Raw genomic sequence first — 11,616 nt, 5'->3', positions numbered from 1 at the left:
AAAGGCCCGGACAAGGTTTTTTTTTCCAAAACTTGTTTATTGGGTTTTTTTTTGTTTTTTAATTCTTTTTTTTTTTTTTTTTTTTTTAAGGATTTTGCCACAGAAAACAGAAAAAAATTTATTTCTAAACCAAACTTAAAAAGAAAAAAACTAAAGTAATAAACAGCAAATCTTTATTAGATTTTTGTTAAACTAAAATAAGTACATAAAGGTGTATGCTGGTGGTTGGAGGGATTACAGATTAAAACGGTTGCGAGTTTTAATGCACTTAAAGATCTCCCCCATATTTTGCCTGTACATCACTAAATTCTAAAAAAAAAAAATGTTCAGTTTCACTTGATTGGTGGAGCTCTATCTTCAAGCTGCTATGACTCAGGTTATCTCCTCCAATAATGAGCCTACAGCTGGCTGCTTATTGGACAAGCTGCGGTAGCTATAGCTTTTTTTTTTTTTTTTTTTGCTTAGTTTTTGTTTAGCATTTTTGCTAACTTTTAAAACATTTGTGCACTAGCTTCCCCTAAAATAATTCTTGCGAAAAAATTATAAAGCACTAATTTACTTGCTTTTTTTGTAAACTTACATTTGAATAAAGTTCAACATCTGCATTGACGTTTTGCTAACTCACTGTTAAGAATTCTTAAACACGTCATTGACACATGGTGTCAACATGGTTGAATTTAGCATTTTACTGCATTTACAATAACTTCTGCTAAATAACGCATTGGTGTAGTGCTTCAACTTTAGCAGAACTAATGTGTATGATTATTGCTTTAAGTTTAGCTTGGCTAACTTCTTAGGTATTGGTATTTTTAGGTCTACAGCATTCCTGTCTCTGATTACTGCACAATTTATTAGGCTATGGGCATGTTAAAGCATTTTTACTGTTTAATTTATTATGTTTTTTCATTTATCTTATTTCATGTCAACATCACCAAATGTATAGCAGGTTTTGGTGAGCCTGAGCTGCCTGATCCACTACGGTTGACTTTTGGCAAGAGGTGTCCTATCACCTGAATATGACCTTTCTCACTAGACCGTGCAAAACACCAGGTGGGATATGGAGAACCTCCGACATGCTTCTCACATTGTCATCTAACTAAAAAGACTTAAAATCTTTATATCTTTTTGCTACTTTGGATTTTATAGACTAAAACTGGAAGTGTATGAAGCTGGAGCTCCAGCAGCCAGACAACAGTCAACTGCTTAAGATATTCTGTTGACTACATGATAACTATAGTTGTAAAACAAATTGATCATACTTTGATTGATAGATCTTTTATAGGTTTTCTTGCCATGACAGCCAAACTTGTCTTTCTTGCTAGCACAGGTCAGTTTAGGAATATTCAGTGTAGTTAACAGGAAAAAGTCTCAAGATCTTGGTTTACACTTACTAGTTTGTCTGCCCAATCAAAACATGACAATTTATGTAATAAATTATGAAAACCTTTCACATTTTTATCATTTTGCTGGCTAATCTCTTTCAACATTTAATGGCATATCAGCTGTCATTTTTGTAAAATCATCACGAGTCACAAATAACTAGTTAATTTCACACACAAGCGACTACTAATCACTTAGCTTGCTCACACATTGTCCATGTGCATCTCTGCGTCTGTCGTCTGTGTCGCCTGAATATGTCGGCGTTTAGTCCAGCTTTCTGCTAAGAAGAATCTCCAAGATTTCAGGGAAACAAAGGTTGTACAGAGAGCGGAAACTAGATTTATATTCAGCACCAGCTCTGAATAGCAATTCTCAGCATACTGCTAATTGTTTGATGGATAGTGCGGGGCCATTTGCATTTATATCGGACCACAAAACGCCTCCCGCCTATTTAGATCCCATATTTAACTTCTGACACTATAGCAATGGTCACAACTGCCCAGCTAAGGTCTCAGGAAGTGTTTTTAACAAAGGGTGCCACTGTTTATCCTGCAGGTGGTGTCTTTAAGGGGTTGGTGTGAGGGAGGTTCTTTTGTGCAAGGAAGCAGAGATGTCTTCATTTTGCAGCGGACGCTTTTGAAGCATTGATTATTCAGGTTAAGTATGAGGTTATCCTGATTTTTAGCTCACTTTTGAGGTAGGTATGATTGGGAAGCTAATAAGTCTACATTATTTGTGCTAAAATCCCACTTATTTTGGTACGAAGAGGCTCGAATGTAGATGCTTGTACCAATGTTAGTTCCAATATATTCTTTATCCCTAATATTTTTGTTGCTGACTTTTTTTTAAATTTATATAGAAATAATAATAAAAAAAAATCACTAAATTCATAGTCATAAATTTGCAGGTACTTCTCAATAAATGAAAAATTCTTTGTTGATTTTTTTTTTCACCCCTTTCTGTAATTTAATTTAACCATAAAACTTACACATATATTGGTAAACAGAGAGATTTATTATTTTGTGCTAATTCCAAATTTAAACTGACGAAAACCCAAAGTTTGGATTCTTCATGGTGGAAACGGTCATGGGAAAGTCTGCTGTCCTTACAGTAAGGCACTCTCTCAGATTTTATTGTCTGAAAGTTTTTACTTGTATTTGAGAGAAATGCCACTTGTCAACTGTTGGCATCCAGCAGTAGAGACACACTGATTATATTTTATTTCTTGCCAAAAATTGTCCTGTGAGTAAAAACCCCAGAAATGATGGCTTGAGTTAAAAGAAAGCAGAACCCTTTAAATATTGTCCACATTTAGCTGTCCAGTGTGGCTGTTAAAAACTGCAGGTTTTTATCACAATTGCACTACAAGGGCAGAGTAGTTTATGGGCAGTTTCCTTTCTTTTGAAACTGTCAGTACTTTAGTTTCTTTGCTGCTGCAGCTGAAGTTCTGTCTTCTGTCAAGGTGTTAAACCAGATATATATATTTTTTTAACGCAGCAGGCGAGGTCCAACCCAGCATAAAAAAACAACCATGGACACCAGGTAGACTTTCTAACCTGCTGAAATTTTAACCTTAACTGTAGATTTTAAACTCTAATCGACCTGCTCTAAGCTTGTAGCTTGGAGGAGACGTTAAAGGAAATTTCCCCAAGGATTGAAGGCTCTCAGTTTTTATAATGTTTAAATGAGCAGTCCCTTCCTGCGAATATGCATTTCAGCAGCACCGCTGTAACTGATTGATTTCACTCTGGTTCTTCCTGCAACACTTTTTATTTGTTGGACCACATCCCTCCTCTGCAGAGCTCACAGCTGCAACACATTTCCTTTTTACATCCTCAGACAAACCATAATCTACCCTGGTGCAGATAATGAAATTGAAAAAGGTGGAGTCTGCAATTGCTTTAAGGAGAAAAACAGACCATCCATCATTTCTTTTGTCTTTCAAGAGAGACCTCAGTTGATTTTGGATCATGGCAGAGATACTCGGCTGGTTTCTGGCGCAGCTTAAGCTCTGCAGCTCAGGCTTTAGAGGAACTTCTACTTTGAAATAAAAGCACGATTCTTATCTTCATTTTTCAGAGATTTCAATCAGTGGCGCTTTGTTTTTTTTTCCACTGGTGTTCGCTAATAACTTTTCTAAGTCTTTGTGAATGCTCTCTTACTAACCTTTTTTCATTACTTCAAGGCACTTCTCACAGTCTGCCAACTCTTATCTGGAAACGATAACATTTCTTTTGAATTTGTCCGCATATAATTTATCACCTGTCTCATTATAAGAACTTTTTTTTTTTTTTTTTTTTGGTTCATTAAAATAATTCAGCAGTTTTGAACACAGCAGCATTGTGAGAAGTTGCAAGCAGCTCCTCAAGATGCACGAGTCCTGAACTGGAGGATATTTGCATCTCATATCATCAGTCATTGTGAGCAGTTTGCTGAAGCCCTTGCTGGGTTTCCCATGGTCTCAAAAGTACATCTCATTGCATAGGAGCTGATTAATAATGAGGTGGAAGGTCTCTGCAGAATTTTAGCCAAAGCACTTAGCGTGGCCCTTTGGAAACAAAAACAATGCACTTTTACAAAGCATTCTCAAAAACTTTGGGAAGCTGCTTGTTTTCCGCCCTCTTGCATTTGCATCAAGGATCTCGAGTTAAATTTGAAAAAATTAGCAGCTCCGACATTTGAAATCTTAGGAGCAGCTGAAGTGCTCTTGTGGCAGCACAACCCCCAAACACACACCCTGACCTTCCCACCAGCCCCTCGCTCTTCATGTGGCCTCGAATCATTAATCACCAGGATCTTTTCAGCTGTCAATACATACAAGAAGAGACCCCCAAAGACAACAATGATGTCTCAAATGAAACCCTTTTCTTTTGTTTTTCAGAACGGGAGCAAATACAGTTCACTGAGGATTACTGTTACTGCTCTGTCCGGCACAAACCTCATACTGTATTCATAAAGAGCTTATCTGGTGGAGAAATCCTTGTCTGAACAGCGCAGCATATAATGAGTAAAAAAAGTCTCCGATCCGACTGGATTAGTTTTGATCTCTTGTTGAAAATAGTTGTGTGTCCTAGAATGAGTTGTAATTCATTTTCGCTTAAAGGGGCTGGGTGATGTCGAAGCAGAAGTGTAAACTAAAATATTTATGGGAATTTAGCCATGAAGCTGCATTTGAAAAAGTAATGAGTAGATCTATTAAACTACAGTAATAATGTTTTACAAATTCATACATCTAGACTTTATTTTGTAAATGGACACAATTTCTAGAATATGATTTTTTTTTTATTTTTTATTTTTTTTTGGAGGTAGGAGTGCACCGATTACCGATTACTATTTTTCTGGCCAATCGCTGGTCTTTAAAAAGACAGACCTGCTAATTTCATTTTTGGCTGACACAGATTTTATTTTATTTTTTTTTTTTTTTGAAAAGTCGCTGAATATTGTGGCAAAGTTGCTAAGTGTCCAACAGTGGGGTGACTATTGTTAAGTGAGAGCAGATGTGACCTGGTGGGCAGGTCTGTCAGGCAGCGCTCTAACGGCAGAGCAGAAGGGGACCGTGGCTGATTTTCAGACGGATAAGAAAGGTGGAAGAGATCAGTTTCTCATTTAAGCATCAGCTGATCACAGAATTCCCAAAATTAAATGGGAAGTATTATGTAAAATAAACTTTTTTTTAATATCATGTTATAATGTTATTCCATCATCAAAAACATACCTGGACTGTTGCTTTTAGCATTTCATTCATTTTTGAGGAATCCTTTAATCTCTGGCAGCCATAAACATTTGTTCTCACCAGCAAAACTTCTACCTTACACAACCCTTGGCCCCCCCATGTGCCTTCTCCCCTCAACTCCTGCAGACTAGCAGCAGTAGCAATTAGCAAACCCCTGGTGGAACTGCGGGTTTGCTGAGCTTATAATACAAACTATATTTCAGTCCAACTCTCCTCAGAACAGTTGTAAACGGCATGGAGGAGCATTGTTGTGATGCAGTACTGAAGGGAAAGTATCACAGAGAGTAGGTGATTCTTAAAGAGACAGAGAATAAATTCTGAGGAAGTCAGATTTCTTTTAAGTTACATTTGATGTGTACAATATGTTTTAACAACTGAAGGTAACATAGTTACTTGATTGGTCTCTAAAAAGGCACTATGTTTCTGGAAAATACATAATGCCGCCCCCTTAAGGATTTATCAGTACCCGATTTATCAATGTCTTCAAAAAATAAACATTTTTATTTTTTTTAATACAAATTTGAACCACATTTTGTAGATTTTAACCCTTTATTGTTAAAATAAAGGGTTGTGGTTGATATGACAAAAGCTTTGCAGTTAGCTGTACTTAAGCTTTAAATAAACAGCCTCCAAACTTTTAATACAGTTTACCCACACATTGACATTTGTTAATCCAACTTAATATCCTAAAGCACTTGGTCACTTTAAATGAGACGATTCCACGGCCCCCATCACTAAACTACTGTACAATTATGCATCGATTCATCCTATGTTTCACTGACACTGCATTTTTTTCTTTTTTCTTTTTTTTTCCGATATTCACTTCAGTATTTTGTCCTTGAAGGCAAGTGGGGGGGGGGGAAAATGGTGCATGGCTGAATGCTAAAATTTCCTCCCTCTCCTATTGATCTTATCCTGGGTGTGCTGTTTGGCAGTTGAGGCTTTACGATGCAGATTTTAATCACCTCTGCTGGTTCACAGTGGCCCCTGGATGTGTCTGGCACCGCAGCTCTCGGGCTCGGGATGATTTGTGGCGTGTAAACAACACAATTCAAGGCAGGACACCTGCCACTTTTTCCACACGCCGGACACCCAGCATTTTCTGTGCGACATATGAACTGCAATATTTGTGGGAGACTCGTGTCATGAAGTTTATAGGTACATGATTTGTTGTGTCGTATTTTATTAGTGGAAAGGCGGGTGCAGTGGACTGAGCCATTCTAAAACCTCCAGCTGGGAACATGTATGTTTGTTAAACAGTTTGTGTTTCGGAAGTGACTCATCCAAGTGGTACTCTAAGTGGCGTTTGGTTGTGTTTAAGTAAAAGGGTTTTTCTTTTAGTTTCTGTAAACATGATTTTAGATGTTTGCTTCCGAGACATGAACATGTGATATTTTTTAACGATACAAATCCCTTTTTGCTGCTTTCGCAGTTGCAGGTCTTTTGGGTATTTCTCAAGCCAAGTCAGATTGGATTGTCTGTTAACATCAGTCTTGAAGTTGAACCACAGTCAGTTGGATTTAGGTCTGGACTTTAACTTTTAATCATTGCTTTGCAGTCCTAGCTGTTCATTTGACTTGTAGGAAGGTGAAATGTTCTTACAATCTCTACTCACAGGTTTGATTTTCTTGTAGGATTAACCTGCCTTTAGCTCCATCCACCTTCCTCTAAAATCTTACCAGTCTGTTCTGAAGAAACATCCCCCAGCACGATTCTCTTCACTCCATGTTTACGGCTGGTGTGATGTACAGAGTAAACTTTGCACTACGTATTGCCAATCTTCAAATTATGATTTGCTGAAATCTGTTTTTTAATTTGCATGGAACGACGTAGATGTCACACAGCGGCGGAATATTTATTGTCACATGATTATAAAAAGACAAACAAAGATAACAAACAGAAGCACAAATAATAGCGATGGCCTTCTATGGGGTATTACCACGTCTGGCTTCTTCTGGTACAGAATTATGACGCATGTCTCACATCAACTACGTAAAAGTCGAATAAAATGCGACATGCCTGTTCAGACTGCATACACTTTGAAAACCATCTGCTATGAATCTGATTTAGCATCTCACGTGGAAGTGGCACAGATTAGATTTTTGGGTGGTGAAAAGATCAGAATTGGTCCATTCAGATAGCCAGGAAAAAGTCTCATATGGGCAAAAATGTATATCATTTGCATCACATTTACCTGCTATGTGAACGTAGCCATAGTGTTTTGCACATGACACCAAAAAGTAGCATTTTGGGTTTTATTGTACTAAAGAACCTCCTTTTGCGTATTTGTCTCCCCTTCACTCCTACTGCCAAACTTCAATGAAGCGTTTTATGAATTTCTTCCAACGAAATCCAGATTTGTAAAATGTGGAACTAGTAGTTGTTCTCATTCCCTGGTCTGTCTGCAGGTGGACAACCATACACAGAAGTTTTAGTTTTTTCAATATGTAGGGGTGTGAGTACACTACCTACTTGATTCTTCCATACATTGAATATACGTTTATTTTTAAAAATTTGTTGTATTTTTCTTTTCCAGAATCGCTCAAACTGAACCGGAGTTACGACCCACATTTTCATCTGAAAGTAGAGAGGAGGCAGCCATGGAGGTGAAAGAACGCAGACCCTATCGCTCGCTCACGACCCGGCAGGACACCGAGCGCCGTTACACCAGCTCCTCTGCAGACAGCGAAGATGGTAAACCCAACTCTAAATCCTACAGCTCCAGCGAAACACTCAAAGCCTTCGACCACGACTCGAGGATGGCGTACGGCAGCCGTGTGAAGGAAATGGTTCACCATGAAGTGGATGAATTCAGCCGGCAAGGTTAGAGCAAAATCACAAATCCACTAGTCTGTAACAAGTCATTTAATTATTTTTTTTAATCAATAAGCTAATAATTGCAAACATATACAATTTTTTAAAACTCAAAGGAAAGGAGGTACACAGAACATTTAAACCTTCATTATTAGACAAGTATAGCCTATAAATGTAATTTGTTTTCTTCTTTTTGAAGTTAGTGGGTGAGGCATTAAGGTGTGCTCTGTAGTCTGGTGTTTCTTTGACTTTTGCTTCCCCATGTTAGTTTTAAAGTCGCCTTGGTTGTAACTGTAATTGTCGTCAGTGAGATTTAAAAATTATCTTTCTAAATCCATGAATGGGAGATGACTTCATATATGGGATGTAGTTTGCAAAGTTACACAATATTTTTATTATTTTTTTAGCTTATTTAGTAGTTATTTATTTTTGTCATATAGTTCAAAACTAAATATTTATTTTCCAAACTAAATATTTAGCAAGCAAACTGTGTATTTAAACAAATTTTAAACGAAATATTTATTTTGGAGCTGCATATTTATCTTGTGAATTAAATATTTAATTCCAAAATAACAATTTTTTTTTAATCAGACATTTAAAAAAAAATATCCTAGTGAAAATATGACTTTGAAAAATTAACACGCTTTTTTTTTTTTTTTTCTTTCTGACTGGCAAAACAAAACCAATGTTTTCGTGTGTACAACCGCCAACCCATATCCGTAAGGGGCAGCACTTATTATAATTAAACTATTTAATAAGGCGTTTAAATGCTAAATATGTACGGTATACTTAACTCCTTCAACACTGAATAAAATTGTTATATATTAGCTTTCTTACCTTTCAGTCGAGATACATTTGCTGATTTTTCTTTGCAGTTCAAATGTTTATCATCTTACTGTAGGGGCCGACTTTTCCCTGCGAGACCTCGGCTTTGGAGATGGCCTTCCATCGCATGTGGCGACGTACAGGAGCGACATGGGGCTGCCTCACCGTGACTACTCGGTCAGCGTGGGCTCTGACGCAGACACGGAGACGGACGGCATCATGTCCCCGGAACACGCGGTCAGGCTGTGGGGCCGCAGCAACACCAAGTCGGGCCGCAGCTCGTGTCTCTCCAGCAGGGCCAACTCCAACCTAACACTCACCGACACTGAACACGAGAACACAGAAAACGGTAGGAACCTGACCTTTTTTTTTTTTTTTTTTTCCCTCAACTTCATCAAAACACGTGCCGTTCTTAGACTACAGTGTTATCATACTGGTTTAACTGAATATGAACTTCAACTCTTCACTTTTTACCCTTCTTATATTTTTCTATCTTTAAATTGCTAAGAAAACTTAGCTGCTTTTAAAATACAGAGAAATGACCACCTAAACAGATAATAATGCAGCTGAGTTGTTTTCTGACCTCTTGCTCTTTTTGTCTTATAGATAAACAGCATTTTAATGAAAAGTTATCAAATGACAGCATTTTGAAACTAGAGGCAGAGCGAAAAAGAAAAAAGAAAAAAACACACTTTTTCATCAAACATGAATCTATGTTATGAGTCATACTTTGGAGTATATTGTTATATAACTATCCCAGTAGAGCTATTATGTTCAGAAGTAATGCTGCAAAAAAACACCTGACAGAAAGGAATTTATCCAACTTCAATAAATCCATGATCAGCCTTGTACATGAGACAGAAAGTGAGCGCAGGGCTATATCTCATCAGTCCTGGATGATTGTGACATTTTTCTGCACATTAATATGTTTCAGTCAATATTCCATTGTTGACTTTGGCAGAAAAACTGCCTGGCAGTTTGCAGTTTGTGACTTTAAGGAGAATTTGGGAAGTATTTTTGTGCCTTGGTATGAAAGGTAAGACTGGTTTTCAGTGGTGGGCACCAGTTAGCTGCGCTAAGCTTACAGCACTATTCATAAACATTAGTTCTGCTAATGCTAGAGCGATATACTAACATATACTAACATGGTGTTTAGTGGAAGCTAACGCATTAAATTCAACTATATTGAAACACACCAAGCGTCAGTGGCGTGTTATATCGCCAGGTCAAATGTATTATTGCACATCTATCTGCTCTGTTGCACTTCAGGAGCTTCAGAAAGTAATTCTTTAAAACAAACCTTTGAATTTTACATTTGTTGAGGATTGCTAACTCTGTTGCTGCCTGATTGAGCACGGTAGGGGTGCGGTCAGAAAACGAGCAGAACATCAGTCGATTTTAAACTGTTCTAAAATTATAAGTTCTGGGTACAGGAAAAAAAAAAAAAAAAAAAGCATTTGCTGCGCCGAATCATGAGTAGAGAACATACAGAGAGGACGCAAAACTGCTACGTAAACAGTCTTCAGCCACTTCAAAATGAAAGCACAAATATAAACATATAACTGCTTGCTGAATGCTTAACAACATGACAAAAACCATAACACAGATGTTGAACTATATTCAACTGAAAGAAAACAGCCAAGTAAATTAGTGCTTTAGAATTTATCCCCAAAAAATTGAAGGGGAAGCGTTAAATGTTTTCAAAGTTGGATATAGTGCTAATGAAACGTTCACTCTGCTGTTATCATATTGGTGGATTAGTGCAAGTGTGCCCACCACTGGCTTTTAACCAGAGGATCAATAATATTCCTGCATTGTTGTTCAGTTTTTTATAGCTTCAATAAATAATATTATCATTTTATTGTTTCTCATTTATTCTTGTTGGTAAATAAGATAATCTTGGTGTATATTCAGTACAGTGTGCAGGCTGTACACTTTGCTTATAACATTATGTTGTCCTCCTTAGTGTAACATTCTCCACATTTGCTTACTTCTGTCTCAGTTCGACTGGATTATCTCATTTTTCTGGTATACTAGATCTGTTTCATAAGATGCAGCGTTAAGCATTAACCTAAATCATGCATATTATATGGCAGATTTATGAAATTGTTCCCGGGGTACTTCACAGACAGAGGAGCTCATCAAGGCTCTGGCGGCAAAAAATTGTAATTACTTTGCACATCCTTGCAGAGAACTCTGCGAATCGTTTGCATTTCAGCGTGCGTCACGTTATGTATTAGCTTCTTATTATAACTGACAGAAATGACTCTTGGAAGTGGAATCCATTTGGTCAGATGACTCCGGTAGAGAGCACGGCATCCCTCCGCTTGATCATCTGGGGCACCAGGGGACTTGAGCTTGGCTGTATTGTGCATAATTAAAGAGACTCTCCTTGGATGGCTGTTCAGGGCGTCGGTAGGCTGGAATGTTTTCAGGGCCCCGTAGCTGCAGCATCATGCGTGTGCGAGACCCAATCAAGATTCTAAGTAGCCTTTTATTCCACTCACCCAAGCAGAAAGAGCACTTGTATTCAGCATTTAATTCAGTAATGCCAGATAACATACAATTTATATATGGCAAGTTAATTAAAATCCATCGAGCAGGCCTTCCTGTGTGTGCTTTAATCTCTTTAAATCAACAAACCATTTAGTGTGCTTTAATGTATTCAAGCCGCTGGGCTGTTCCCCCCCTCTTCACATGTGACTTTCTTGACCCTGGTTTAATGCATGCAAATAAGCAATAGCAATTTCAGAACAATTTTCTTGATGCTTTGATTCCAGGCCGTCAGTTCTGTTTTGTGAACAAAATGCCTTCCTTGTTATGATGGATTTTACAACGATTACTCTGCAGTTGGTGTGTGATAA

The 11,616-nt window shown here is 37.7% G+C and overlaps 1 protein-coding gene across 13 annotated transcripts in view; it reads left to right on the top strand.

The window, feature by feature from the left end:
* The window catches only part of tenm4 (teneurin transmembrane protein 4), a 218,941-nt gene that overhangs the window by 46,603 nt on the left and 160,722 nt on the right, over positions 1-11,616 (top strand). For 12 of the 13 annotated variants that reach the window (XM_015030423.1, XM_015030419.1, XM_015030420.1 and 9 more), the window contains 2 exons: positions 7,650-7,936; positions 8,829-9,101. In XM_015030423.1, the coding sequence (XP_014885909.1) occupies positions 7,714-7,936; positions 8,829-9,101 (496 nt within the window). In that variant the 5' untranslated portion in view covers positions 7,650-7,713. Of the gene's footprint in view, positions 1-4,261; positions 4,385-7,649; positions 7,937-8,828; positions 9,102-11,616 lie in introns of all 13 variants that reach the window. The other variant, XM_015030415.1, reaches the window with a different exon arrangement.

This window comes from Poecilia latipinna, unplaced genomic scaffold (genome assembly GCF_001443285.1).
Source record: "Poecilia latipinna isolate Pla-1442-1.1 unplaced genomic scaffold, P_latipinna-1.0 Scaffold181, whole genome shotgun sequence".
Classification (NCBI taxonomy): domain Eukaryota; kingdom Metazoa; phylum Chordata; class Actinopteri; order Cyprinodontiformes; family Poeciliidae; genus Poecilia; species Poecilia latipinna.
This window is presented reverse-complemented; position numbering and strand designations above follow the sequence as displayed.